This window comes from Astatotilapia calliptera, chromosome 13, assembly GCF_900246225.1.
Source record: "Astatotilapia calliptera chromosome 13, fAstCal1.2, whole genome shotgun sequence".
Classification (NCBI taxonomy): Eukaryota; Metazoa; Chordata; class Actinopteri; order Cichliformes; family Cichlidae; genus Astatotilapia; species Astatotilapia calliptera.
The window spans coordinates 21,945,628-21,960,704 of record NC_039314.1 but is presented as its reverse complement, the minus strand read 5'-3'; the positions used below and the strand labels follow the sequence as shown (position 1 = coordinate 21,960,704).

Here is a 15,077-nt window from a genome sequence, read left to right as displayed (position 1 = left end):
GTCGTCAGTGTGCTCTTGGAGTAATTTTGGTAGGCTGGTCTCTATGAAGTGTTCACCAGTTGTGGATAATGGCTCCCACCGTGTTTGCTTCCAGTCCCAAATCCTTAGAGATGGCTTTGTAACCCTTTCCAGACCAAGAGATTACAATGACTTTTATATTGAATTCTTTAAATTCTGGCATGATGTGTTGTGTTTTGAGATCTCTTAGTGTACTTCACTTTTAGGTTTTCTTGATTCAACAGGTCTGCCAGTAATCAGTGCTGGGTGTTGCTAGTGAAACTGAACTTGTAATAATTTGTAAACAAAAAGTGTGACAAACATGCAAAAACCACTACTGCTGTTCCTCCTGCATTATAACCTAAAGGATCACCAGAGTTTATTTATGTTTAATCCGGTAGGAGACATGACCTAACACTCCCAATCATAAATGCCAACTTCAATGACACATTTGTAGGAAAAGTCAGGGGATCAGAACAGATTTCATGGCAATATTGGTGGGATATTTCAGTCTGGGCCAAATTGCTGGGCTTGACATGGGATTGATAATGCTGTCTATAAAGCCGCGTCTCTAGCAGGGCTGAAGAGCCGAGTGATCAGTTTTTGATTTATTTGTCACAAATTCAAACCTAAAAATACAACTATCAGCTTAAACCTAACAATTAAGATGTGGATACACAGTTATTAGTGACACTGTGGGGCTAACTTTGCTATGTCAAAGGCCTGGCTTTATACGAGACCCAACTGACAGGAGAATCAATTCTTTTTGCCAGAGCATCTCACCAGAGGAAGTTCAAATTACACAGACCACTCAATTAGATCTGATATGATATTCCCATAGTTAAACACAGTCTAGCAGATTGTTTTGGGTTTTTTTGCACCGCCACAGAGCTGGAAACCAGACACAAATCTGTGATGTAATCAGCTTGTAACAGCTGAAACTGCCTTTGCATCACCGACTATAATGGTAAACCTGTAGATATACATAAACATAAAGGAATAAAAGGTTATTGGAGTGAGTAAATCATTTCAGGACTTGTGTTTGTTGTGCCTACAATAAGGATGCCACTAACCACCATATTAATAGGATCCCAGTGAAACAGTTGGTGCTGCCAAATCTGAAAAACGTGGGAGATTTCATCTGTTGCGGGAGATGGTGTTTGTTACAGCCAGCACTGCGGCTATTACTGATTTAGACCCTCGGGTGCCCAAACATAAGCTGCAGAGCACTCGCCAATACAAATATTGAAGCCAATGTGTAATGGTTTGTTGTGGTTTAATATCAGGTCGGTAAATCAAGTGCAGGCTTCTGTTTGAAAGAGGGAGACAAACAAACTTAAAATCTCCCAAATGTCTTTGATGGAAAGCAGAAAACGAGTGAGGGAGGAAACCTGATAATTAATAAATCACTAATGCGTTATTTCTGCAATAGGTAGTAATGAATTGTAGGAGAACACACTGAGAGATATATTCATCACTAATTACTTAATTATTGTGGTGAAAAGATCATACTGAGCATTTACTATCAAACGGCTCACAAGAGTGAGGATGAGCGTAAAAAGAGGAATCGGTGATTAGTAGTTATCAGTGAACGAATTAATGAAACAAAACATTTCCGTATATAAACTTGCATTTCTCTATTTCTGCATTTTATTGGTTATTCCTGTTTCTTTGTAGCTACACTTCTTCACACGTTTATTCCTGTATTTCTTTGTGGGGATTTCTTAAGTCTAAAGCAGGATCTTGGTGAACTAAACAGAGGCAAATAATTGCTATTAAATATGTATGACAAAAGCCAACTGCTGATCTATTAGCAACACCCAATAGGGGCTGTTTATAGGCCTTATAAAATCACAGGGTAAGCATTTTGTGAGGTAGTCTTGCTGTAGGGAGATGTTAGGAAAGCGGCACACACTAGCATCGCCTCCTTTCTTTGAGATTATTTTTTCGGTTATTATTATTTTATAGTTATCAATATTTAATTTATCCCGAGAGAAGGGATTTGAAACCTTGAGTAGTGGTGGAAATTTTGAAAAATATCATCAACGTTAATACTTTTTTACAGTTTTTTGTGGCACAAACACTATTAGCGTGGGAAAAAGAAGAAGAAGAAGAATAGATTTCCTGGTGCTTTACTGCTTTGTCAGAAGAATCTCTAAAAACGTCTAATTTTATCATGTTAAATGGGGCATTATTCTTACACAAAGAAATACTTTAAAAAGTTACATTAAACACAAATAATTAAGGGGAAAAAAAAGGTATTATTAAAAAACAAAAGACTTTCAGGTTGAAACTACAGTTTCTTGTGCCAACCTCTCTTAAATATATATATTTTAACTGGCATTGAAATACATAATTACAATACTCCAGCTGTATAAAAGGCTATTATGACCACAGTAATAAAGTGATTTTCCCATGGCAGTGACTGTGAAAGCAGAAAATTTGATATATCTCAGCCCTCAACATGGTCATAAAGGCTGAATCTGAGCCAAGCAAGAAGCAAAACAAAAACCAGCTATTTCATTAAAACCTGGCAGCGCTGGTGTTACTGCCAGTGTTTAACTGCTTATGGAAGATAACTATACAACACTGTCTTTTTATGCATTGCTGTATGTTAGGAATAGAGTCACTGGCTATATACTCAGCAGCTTACACAGTTCTCATGTTAATAATTCATATATGCTGCATTTCTTTACATGAGTCGATACTCTGGGGGGTTTTTTTGCAGTTTTTTTTTAGCTGTGTCCATTGGTTCTCTACTGGAAGATCACTTTCCAGATCAATTTTATTTTTTAATCTGAACCATTTAAAAAAAACAGTCATTTAGGTAGTAGCCACTTTCTCTTCAGACATATTCCGGCACCTTTAATCATCCTGGTGTTTAAGTTATTTTTATTTGATGTAAAAAAATCAAAAAAAATCCTGTGCCTTATTATGAGCTCATAAAACATTCACATTATGGATTTTTAATGTTTTTGAAGATGACTCAAACATAAGATGTATGCTCATTTCTCCAGAGTCTAATAACGAGCTCTTTTTGCACATCAGTTACATCCTTCTATAAACACACATGATGATGATGATGAAGTGATTTGAGGAATTGCTTTTACATATTCTTCTTTGAAGAATGTCATTCTCCTCCCCGCACAGGGGAAAGACGGGAGGTGTGAGATGAGGACATTCGTCACTGATGTTACATCAAGCGCTGGTCTGAAAAGTCTCTGCAGCATCAGAATTTAGTCTCATTAAATTTAGCCTTCCTTTTGTATTTCATAACAGACTATATTTAGATCACGCTGGAGCAGGCTGCTACTGAGGCTGGCACTAATAAGTAAAGTGAGATGAATGTCTCTGTAGTGTGCTTAAAAGTGTTCGTGGTTGCTTAACCCATCTTCAGGTTTAATTTGCATTTGGCCAATGAGCATCCAGGGCTGCATTTGTCTTTTTATGTTTTCAGGATACATTTATATGAATTTTAACCCACTTGATATTTTACACAGCTTGGTCTGCTTAGTTTAGATATCATTTTTTATAACTGAGGTGAAACTGAGAGGAAATCCTGACCGAGGCATGATTTAAAGGTAAATGCAGTGACACAAAAAGTTGTCAAAGCAGTGCTTGATTTTAAGCCAAAAGAACAAAATATCACAAGGTAATCTAACACTGAAGATATTTTCCCATTCAAACCTTTCTCACCACCCTTTTAGTAAAAGAGAGAAAGCTGCTTCTCTTTTAAGATTTCAAATTGTTATTTCCCTTTGTGTTTTCCAGCTTCATGTATGGGGAGCTCACAGACAAGGACACGACGGAAAAAATGCGACTAACATTTGAGAATTATGAGATGAACTCGTTTGAAATACTGATGTACAAGAAAAACAGTGAGTAGCGACTCTACATGCGAGAAAAGAGAAAACTTCCACAGTCTCCTCATTATGCAAATGTATTCAGAGCCTCTGTAACATACAGCAGAGTTCAAAGGCAGCCAAGAACATTTCTACCTCTAGAAATGTACTAATTGGTTGAGAGCCAGACCAGAGGAGCCTTCCTCAGCAAAATGTGGGGTTGTTTGTTTCCTGTTGCTGGTGTAACATGCAAAGTTTTGAAAGGCCATCAAGATTCCTACTATGCTATATGCACACACTGATTCTTTCCCTTTATAAGAAGCAGGTGATGAAGCTAAATGTGTGCTGTTCTTTGTACTTTCAGGGACGCCTGTTTGGTTTTTTGTGAAGATTGCTCCCATTCGTAATGAACAAGAAAAAGTGGTCCTGTTTCTCTGCACATTCAGCGACATCACAGCCTTTAAACAGCCTATTGAAGACGATTCTTCCAAAGGTTAGACTCTGGGCAAATTTAATTTGTTTAACTTCACATTTTTATCAGACAGGGTGAGAGGAGGTAAAATGGGGAAAAAAAGAATGTACATCCATACTTGGGCGCCACATGAGTCTGTAAAATCCTGTTAGATCTATTTTTCCACTACACACGATAGACCCGTATGATCTACTTCAGAGGTAGAAGTCAAATCAGTCTGCCTGCTTTCACCATTCACCAGTCAAATGTGCCTCATCTTCATAGTTATCAGTACACAGCACAAAAAGTTATTCACTGGACTGTATGAGTGTTAGACAGATAAAATAGAACATGAATTAGTGCAAGAGTGCATCCAGTAATAGGGGCAAAAACGGGGTTTGTCGTTAACATGAAACTGAAATTATAGTTCAGGCTTGAGCATCAACAGGTAGGATGAAAAGACATGTATGTTTGTGTTCCCTGCACTGATACTGGAGACTGTAGTAACATACTGCCAAAACAGCGTTTGGAGGGTTGATGGACAAATGCATTTCATCACTATAAAAAATAAATTTATGTGCACTATAGGGCACTAAACTAACTAGCAGTTGCCGGTTTCCACATGTAGCAGAGAGGGAGTGGTATTTTTAATAATTAGGATTCATCCTTTAATTCACAATTTAATTAATTGGACATAGGTCCAATATTTCCACTCATCTGTGCTCTATTTTTAGTTTTCACCAACTCTTTAGTGAAATTTATGATTCTGAATCCTCAACAGTGTACACCAGCCAGTGGCTAACTTTGTCTGTCTGCTGCTTGGTGCCCAGTAGGCTGCTTTTGCTGAAAACAGCAGCCTGCTGTGACCATAAACAACATTAATGAGAGTGAACCAAAGCCACCCACGCAATTTTGTTGACCAAAAGATGCAGAAATCTAAACATTGTGTGATATGATCCATTTTTCGACCTGATAGATTTGTGGAAATAAAAACAAAACACACAATAAGTTGCACTGTATATGTTTGTGCACAAATATCCCTTCTTAAAAATGTCTATCATGACTCTGATTTTTGTATGAGTACAGTAAGTATACCCTTACTGTTTTCACAGAAATTAAGACGGTAAGTAGCAGCCAGGTGCTGCTAATCAAATTCACTTGATTAATTGATCATCAGTAAGTGTGACCACCTCTATAACAGGAAACGTTTTTTTCTGGCCCGGAGCATTCAGCTTTGTGTGTGTACACAATGCCACAATCTTCCCATTAGCAGACGTACCTGCAAATTTACACAAGGTCAGACCGTGTAACGTTAAGAGAAACTGCAAAAATCCAAGGGCTTCATCTTAGACCAGGGGTGCCCAATCCCGGTCCTCGAGAGCTACCGTCCTGCAGCTTTTAGATGCATCCTTGTTCCCACACACCCATATCAAATGAATGGCTTGTTATCAGGCCTTTGCCAAACACGATGGCATGCTGAAGAGGTAATCAAACCATTTGATTCAGCTGTGTTGGAGTAGGGATGCATCTAAAAGCTGCAGGGTAGTAGCTCTCGAGGACTGGGATTGGGCAGCCCTGTCTTAGACTCTACAGGCCTCGGTTAGCATGTTAAATGTTAAACTTCGCAACTGCATAATTAGAAAAAGCCTGAAGAAGTACAGGTTGTTTGGAAGTGTTGCCAGGAAAAAGCTTATTCTCTCTAAAAAGGCACATGGCAGCACTGCTTAGGTTTTACAAACCTACATCTGAGCAAACTGCAGAAGTTCTCTAACAATGTCCGTTGACCATAATGCACTGTGCTACATTTGGTGAAAGCAAACACAGCATATCAGCACAGATACCTCATACCAAGCACGGTGATGGAGGGGTGATGATTTGGGCTTGTTTTGCAGCTTGCTCAACCATGAACTCCTCATTATGCCAAAGTATTCTACTGTCAAATGTGAGAGCGTCTGTCAGACAGTAAAAGCGTAGTCAAAACTGGGTCATGCAACAGCACAGTGATCCCACTCATAGCAGCAAATCTATGACAAACTGCCATAGTCCAGTCGAAGGCCAGATTCAACCTGCCTAAAAAGCTGTGATGGGAACGTAACAGATCTGTGCAAATGCCCACAAACCTTTTGCTGGGCAGTTTGTATCAGGAGCCTTGAAACTGTGTTTCTTGGCTTGGCCTTTTGTAAAAGTGAGGAATCATGAATTTATTCAAACTGAAATCTGAAGCTTGTTGAAGTTGTTGATGCCCTGCATACCCAGATAATAATCAAGCTTTAATATGCATACGTAGCAGATGCTGAGCAAATGTTCAATACTGAAAAAAGTGATTTCAGAGCCACAACTCTACAAGCAGCAAAAGCGTGTTGTAGCCCCTGGAAAAATCTGAAGTATCAAGACTCATATTGAAAATTTGCTTTCTATCCGTGTTTAATGATCAGGCTGGGGAAAGTTTGCCCGGCTGACTCGTGCTCTAACAAGCAGCAGAGGAGTCTTACAACAGCTGCAGCCCACGGTTCACAAAGGAGAGAACGTCCACAAGCACTCCCGCCTCGCTGAGGTAAGGTTCGCTCATTGGATTTAATTTCAGATTTTTTTTCCACTGTTGAAGTTAAATAGTGTTACATTCTGTAGGAAATAAAATGTCCACAGATGTGAGATGGTGCTTAAATGTCATTAGTAGGTGAAAATCTAATAAAAATATGAATATTGTGTATGAAAGGGAAAACGGAGTAAATGAACAAGAGCTAACTTTGAACACATTTTTCATGAGCAGGTGAACTTCAGTCACTAAAAGGATTAGCAAACCTTAGCTGCAGCATTTTTGGCTCCCCATTGTGGCAATTTACCTGTCTGCGCTGAGCTTCACATATTAACTGGGTTTTTTGTGCAGGTTCTGCAGCTCGGCTCAGATATCCTACCTCAGTACAAGCAGGAGACTCCCAAAACTCCACCTCACATCATCCTGCACTACTGCCTCTTCAAGACCACATGGGACTGGGTTATCCTCATCCTCACCTTCTACACCGCCATCATGGTGCCCTACAATGTCTCCTTCAAGATGAAGCAGAACAACGTCACGTGGCTGGTGGTAGACAGCATTGTGGATGTCATTTTTTTGGTGGACATAGTTTTAAACTTCCACACCACATTTGTTGGACCTGCCGGTGAGGTCATCTCAGACCCCAAGCTGATTCGAATGAATTACCTTAAGACTTGGTTTGTTATTGACCTGCTGTCATGCCTGCCATATGATGTCATCAACGCCTTCGAGAATGTAGATGAGGTGAGTGCAGCACTGTGCGTATGGCTCAAATGATTTGTTGATTCGAAACCTGACTCCCAAATAATAGCAGATGTTGTTTTTCTTTGCTTTGGCTCATAGTAAACAAAACAGTTGGACTGTCTTGACCTGGCAGAAACTGAATGTATTATTTTTAGGTATTTTTAAGTGGTTACTGGCTGTTTCCCCATTTTCTACTAATCAAGGAATATGAATCCATATCATTTTAGATTTAATCCTTTTAGACTGTTGGTCAGTCTAAATAACGTCTTGAAACACCTTGAAGTAACAAGCAAATTATTCTAAACTGGTGATAAAATAAAAAGCCATCAGCCATATGGACCTTTGGTGGTGTCCGTCATGTCTGGTACCTCAGAGGATGGTGCTTTAAGGGGTTTTTAAGTGATTAGCTTGTCACGCGTCACTTTGTAGGTGACATTTTGTCACTGGTGATCATTCCAGCCTCCGGTTGCCTAGGTAGTAGGCCCCTGATGTGTTTACCATCTGTCATCAGTAAATCAACAGTATCCTTCGCTGTTGTATCCTTGTCTTAGAGCTGGTCTTTTTGCCCGTTGTTACACTTGAAGTCACTAATTGTCAATGAATTTCTGGCTGCCATGTCGATTCCTCTCTGGATGCCACCTTAGACTCTTTGTAGTGTTCTCCCAAGCTATTCCCAAAAGGTGTTTGCTGCTAGAGGAGGACACAGCTGTCAGGGTGTGCCTTTATGCTAGACCTGCAAGAATGTTTTAAGATGGAAACAATCACGTGAATGCCAGGATTTAAGGATTTTCAGCAGAATATTGAGTAGTAATGAGATGATGAATGCATCTTACTTCAGCTTTCAGTGGTTTTAATGTTGTGGTTAATTCTGATTCTCTTCAGTCAAACTGAATTCATCATTTAACAGTGATGTTTGAAATACATGTTATCCACCGTTATTTTATTTTTTTAAATTTCACTTTAAACAACATGGAAATACACAAATATATTAACATATTAAAGCATGAAATTAATTTTCCACTGTGTAATAACTGATCTCTAAGAAAGTTTTTAAGCTTCCATGTCTTCTTATTAGTAGTTTGACATATGCATCTCTGCAGTAACAATGGGGGAAAGATAACATTGCATGAACCAGGCCATTGTTTCTTTCCTATAGGGCAGCAAACACAATATAAAACATCTGGATAGGTGTTACTCTGAAAGGTGTACACTAAATGGTTTATCGGAGTAGATTAAGCACTGATGCTGGCATGCGCTTCACAGTGACTGCAGCCGCTTATCATGTTCTCTTGCTGCAAACTTCTCACAAGAAGGGACTTAGATTACATACATGGCTGTTAAAGATGAAGACTTTGCTGGTGATAAGTGCATCACTTTGCATCAGATTACTGCTGCATTCTCTGCTGCTTATTCTCTCATCAGTCACCCTAAGAACAGTGTATGTTGTTGTGCGGATAAACAAATGCTCGAGACTCTTAGTTGGATCTTAGTTATTGGATCTAAATATCTCTAAATAAGTTTGTTGCTAAGCGATCATCACTACTCTTCAGCCAATGTAAAGATTTAACAGTTAAAATGAACTTTAATCCAAAGTTTGTGAGATGATTGTGATATATTCTTTACAGCATGTGGTGCCAGCTCTATGACCCTCTCTAAAATGTGAAAATGCACTGTAAGCCCTCTAAACCAATCAGGACTTTTCTTACTTTGGTTTCTCAGAGCCATCAACAGCAACTTCACATTAAGATTAAACAACGGGAAAATAATTTTACTGTTAAAATCAAATTAAAATCCTGTAAATAATGATTTGATGGACAGGTTATTAGGTTACCATGCAGCCATTTAACCACATTATCAACTACTCTGTATCAGAACCTGTTCACTGGTTGTTATTTCGGGTAGGAACATTAAAAAACAAGTTTTAATGAACGGCTTAATAATATGCTTGTTTGTGAATAAATGATCCACTATAGTGATGAGTGTTTGCTGGAGAGCCATCACAGGATCTCGAGATAATTGGCACATTTTAATTTGAGGAAGGAGCGTTAACACTGTTGAACTCGGCCACTCGCCAGTGCTCCACTGTGTCACTGATGCCCTAAAGCCATTAACACCTAATGACAGTTGAATAATCATGGGAAATAGTGCCATTCTACCAGACAAGCACTTTGAGTTAGTCCATTTTTAATGGATAAATAACTTTGGTTGGTTCTCTGAAGGGAAAAAAGGTTATTTGGTCTATTACGTGATACCATTTCTCATCTGCATTTAGAATAAAGAGAAAAAATAACTTGAAGGAAGGTTTACATGTAAAATATTTTACATGTTTAGCTCTCTGTGATTAAAGATGTCCGAGGAGAAAACGCAGCTTCAGAATCTGGCGTAAATGTATCTGGAGATCTTTTTACCCCCCCTCAAACAAACGTGGCACTTTAAAGTCCTGCATTTGCCAGTATTCATTATATTAGTGTATCATTTTGTGTCTCGGTGTGTGTATATGTGCCACATCTCTTGGTGTGTATGTGTGTAAAACACTGTAATAGCAGTTTACGGCGCAGTTTCTCACTGCGCACTGTTGGGTGTCCCACACAGTATAAGATGTGCAGTAGTAAAGCTGATTGGTGGACAGAGAGCATTTAGTTGTGCTTGCAGATCAGGCATTTCAGCCTTTCTAGTATTTCATCGATTCAGCATTCTAAATGCTGACGAGTTCAGTTGACCGGAGCAGTCAGGGGGGTCAGTAGAAAGGAAAAGCAGCAACCTTTTTGTAGCTTGAATGCTGATGTTATTTGATCGTGTGATGCTCATTAAAGAAAAACTAAACCAACCATGGACTGTCTGAATAGATTTTGTCATTGACAAAATCTTTTGAAAGTATATGAAAGAGCTACAGAGTTCTTCTTAGTTTATTTTTTAAAAAGACAGTTGATTATATAAATTGCTGCCAGTGTAAGTAAATGCATCATTAATTGTAGATTTAAATTGTGAATATTGGCTGGTTTGACAGTAGATTGAAATGTCATTGGGATCAAACATGGATTGTGTTCTTTCACTGAGCATTGAGGTCAAACATTAGCTGGAGTGTTTGATTGTTTAGGTTTTCTTCGTATTATTATAGCGTCTCTACTGTCCAATATAAAATGCCTTAATGTGACTGCTGTTGTAATTTGGCACTATATAAATAAAATTGAATTGAATTTAATGTGTGTTGTATCCAAAATAAATTGGAGACTCATTTTGGCTGACTATACTCTCCTGAATACAAATGCAGCAGATAGCTCTGGAACTCAGAAGCGACTGTTTTTGGTGCATCAGTCAGAACTTGTGGTCACAGGAAATTGAGAGAGCAAGCGGATTTTTGCAAGAGGCCTCTGATGATCAAATTTGCATAACGGAGACCCAAGAGGACCCGACATACTCAGGGAAGTGGAAGCATTGGGGTTATTTTATAACCGATGCACAGCGCTACTAGGGATCAGAACTCCCTAGGCTACTAATTCAGCAACTGAACAAACACTGAAGAAATGGTTTTATAGATCCCTTAAAATTCACCTGAAATAATCAGTTATTTTATAGTGTGCATTTCATGCAGGTTAATGCAATTTTAAATTCTTTACTGATTACTGAACATAGAGAAAATGATAAAATCATAAATAATACTAAAAACATGTAAAAGCTAATTTTATAGCTAGAAATAAATGTATGAGCCAGGCTACAAAGATGTGCTTTTAGTTTGGTTACATTTTGTCAGTCCTCAGTAACTTTAACAGTCGTCTTTCATGCAAAAACTGAAAAACCTGCATGCATACATGTGTTTCGATTTCACCATATGGCATCCAGCAGTATCCAGTTGTCTAAGAAACAGAATCATTGCACAGTATAGTCAGTGCAGTATACTGTAAACTGAGCATGCTCGGTATGCACTTGAAAAGACGTCACTTGCTATTCCATTGACGTAGCTGGAATATTATATGATATGTAGCTCTGACAACTAAACACTGCTTGTCAGGTGTTGCTGGCCTTATTCTGTAACATGTGTTACTTTTATTTTTCACTCTTTCCATTTTAAAGTGATTATTTGCTTATTATGCTGCCATGGATACAGTGTCGCCTTCTGAAATAATTATCCATTTAGGTGATTGTCATCCATTTATAAGCTGTTTATCAAAACAATATGTCAGATATTCAAAGGTCAGTGGTTTTCTCAGTTGGATATATTTATAATTTTTTTATATAGATTTCAAAGCTAGTAAAAAAAAGAGCTATTTACTTGAACTTTCTTTTGAGATACTATTTTACGGACTTGACATTTACCACCTAATTCATAAAAACATCTGCATCAAAGCGAAGATAATTATTTGATGCAGCCTTACATGAAACAGTGCAGCCTAACACTTATGTATGCATCTGCTGTGAGTAAGAAATGTGATACGGCAATGGAGGTAATGGATGCATTGGCTGTAAACCGACATCAAAGCCATGACCGCAAACTCAGGATCATCTTCCATTGTGTCTCTGCGACAACTCAGTGACTCCAATTTGTTCCAAATTGCTTTGAGGCAATCCTTGGCAAGGGTAAATGAGAGTGAGCAAACAATTGCCTGTGTTATTAAACTGGTATGGAAACATCTTGCTGCTGCAGCAGATCTTAACAGCTGACATGAATAACTTTGATGGCTGTTTTCCCCCAACAGGTTTCCGAATAGAAAAGAGAAGCTCATTAACGGGGAGCCGCTGTCAAAGTTATTCTTGGCAATTTGAAACACTGACCGATTTGGTTTTTCACTCGGGGATAACCCAAAACTACAATAAATGGACCACCTCATGTTGCAAGTGGTTTGAAATAATAAAGCTTTGAGTGCGTGCTTTGCACTGTAAACACTTTCAAAACACAGATAAGAATGTTCCTTTGTGTTTCCTTTTGTTTGATTATTGAATGTTGATTTTTTTTAAACTGTGTTTATTCATCGCTTACCAATGATCAAGTATGTTTTCTCTTACTTGTGCTTCGTTTTTGTTTTCTTCTTTTTATCCTTCCATTCTGTTTGCATGGCCCCCCCATCCTCTTCTGCCTGTGTTCATGCATGGAACGTGATGGGAAGAATTGGAACCACCGAGCTGTCACTCAAGTAGGCTTCAGTTTGATTAGAATATCATAGAATGTGTTTTTATTTTACTTGTAGACACACATTCACACATCGATCAGGCCTTAACAATTATAATAGGTGCACAATGTTCTCAACGAGGATATGGCAGTATAAATGCATGAACTGTCAAGATAAGATATGGGATTCTTGTTTTTTTTCGCTCTCTCTGCAAAGCTTTTTAATGCCAGGATTGTCTTATGCAATATTTAAAAATGAGGTTCATTAAAATTGCACAAGAGCAGATTGAGTCCTCACATCAGCAATCATTTATGACAAACTGACTATAGTTAAATTTTCAACAAGAGTCATCCTGGGATTAAAAATGTCTTTTAAGATAGTGTGTTTCTAATATAGAGTGGTATACATATATACCACATATACATTGTATAAGAACCACCTCTTGCCGTTAGCTATCTCTGATGGCTTTCATTACTTAACTGGCTACCTTAGAGTTGAGTTTAAGGGCAAAGTTCTGAAATAGATCCAGTCTGTAGGTTAAGGTGGTCATTAACCTGCACACTGTTAGGAAGTTAAATAAAAGGCTTTTTACTGAAACTTGCAGAATTATGTTACAACAAAAGTTGCTGCAGGAAAATTCAGGAAACTGCAAAAGAGCAAAAGGACAAATACTAAATCTCCTAACAACTCCGGGTCAAGGAAAGCAATGCAGCCAAAAACTTGAGGGAGAGCAAAATTTATAACCGGGTTCAGAGGCTAATGAAGCACAGGTGAGCTATGCCAAACTATAACAAGGGTGAGAAAGGAACACAGACAGGAAGTAAGCCACATGAGAAATAACCTTTATAATAAAACATGAAGCAGCTAAAAAAAGATATAAAACACACAGACACAGGAGACTGACAGAGACACAAAAGACCGACAGAGAAAGAACCCCCCCCCAAAAAACTGAGGACTATGACAGCCAGAAACTAGAATTTTTACCACGTATTTTAATATTGAACTTTTTAGTGTTGCTACAGCTGCCAAATTAATGTCATATGAAATTAATTATGTACCTGACACATGCAAGACCAGATCAATTAAACGGTTACACGAGATAACAACAGTGTGCCTTTTTTTTTTAAATGATAAGCTTAAATTTAAAAACAAAAACGGCTGTTATCTATTGGATAAAATGACATTCAACCATTGTTTTACACATCTGAGATTTTTTAGAATTTATTTATTATTAGTTTTATTAAGAGTAAACTTTATCTATAAAAAGCTTGTTTTAAAGAAATTATTAGTGAAAAATATATCTTATGTTACAGTTAAACTGTAGTGTTCTTGGCTCATCCCAGCAAACAAATTGAATATTATTATAACACTAGGATTTTTTTCTTCAGTGATACCTGAACCGTTTGCTTTGTCCCAAATCATGCAAAATAAAGGCAATCTCACGGCAATGTCCATTTAGTTTTACGTAAAAATGTAAATACCACAGAATCCTAGTTGTGAGAGTAGATTGTATTAAAAAAGTTGCGTGGTTGTCAGGTGTGTAGGAAATGGAAGTATTTCAAATCCAGTTTTCAATTTTCAGACATTAAACTAAATCTAATTGTGCGAATTTCTAGTTTTTCTACATGATATCTTAAACTAAGCTGCACAACAAGAACCGAGTATACTTTAATCACTCTAATTTACTCAGTGCTGTTTCCACTTGCACCAAACTGCAGTAGCATCAGCAACATGAGCATCCAATCACATTGTCCTTCAGCCCCCAGTAGGTTGGTATACATTTTATGAGGCAGTGTAAATCCATCATAAAATGTAATTACTCTGGGTAAAACCACAAATCAAATCTAACTGAAACAAACAAGATATCCTGTGATCATGGATGAGCTCTAATGCTGGCATGCGTGTTTTGGAATAACTGTGGCTCTACTGCCATATTTAGTGCACAGACATGATGATTTAATCTAAGTGCATCTCCACAAAAAGGCAAATAAGCACATCTACCAGCTTGTCCTTTGATTAAATCTCTCTCGTATCTCTTCACTGGCAAAGTTTTCTTCCAACTTGTGCTTGTAGAGTTTGCAGCAGAACTCAGAAGCACGATTGCACTGATAATTAAATCATGGCAGAGCTCAGAGCTGTAAAGTGATTTCAGAGAACCTGAGGTGTCTGGCAGGTAGCTAGATCAGATCAAGTGACAGCGAGCACTGCAGTTGTACTGGCATTGCAGACCACAGCACATTAGCAAAATCAATATCTTTGACTGAACGTGCACACACACACACACACACACACACACACTTGCATTATGACACTAGCACTGAACTGCAAAGGAGACTGATGCGATTGCAGTTGTCTGTCTGAATCACTGTGTTGGTGCTTCAGCATACAGTTAAGCTGAGCAG

At 38.1% G+C, this 15,077-nt stretch overlaps 1 protein-coding gene across 4 annotated transcripts in view; it reads left to right on the top strand.

The window, feature by feature from the left end:
• Nucleotides 1-15,077, top strand: part of kcnh1a (potassium voltage-gated channel, subfamily H (eag-related), member 1a) — a 57,557-nt gene that overhangs the window by 7,410 nt on the left and 35,070 nt on the right. For 2 of the 4 annotated variants that reach the window (XM_026190875.1, XM_026190874.1), the window contains 5 exons: nt 3,769-3,875; nt 4,204-4,332; nt 6,726-6,844; nt 7,178-7,570; nt 12,673-12,699. In XM_026190875.1, the coding sequence (XP_026046660.1) occupies nt 3,769-3,875; nt 4,204-4,332; nt 6,726-6,844; nt 7,178-7,570; nt 12,673-12,699 (775 nt within the window). The remainder of the gene's footprint in view (nt 1-3,768; nt 3,876-4,203; nt 4,333-6,725; nt 6,845-7,177; nt 7,571-12,672; nt 12,700-15,077) is intronic. The other 2 variants (XM_026190878.1, XM_026190876.1) reach the window with 1 other exon arrangement.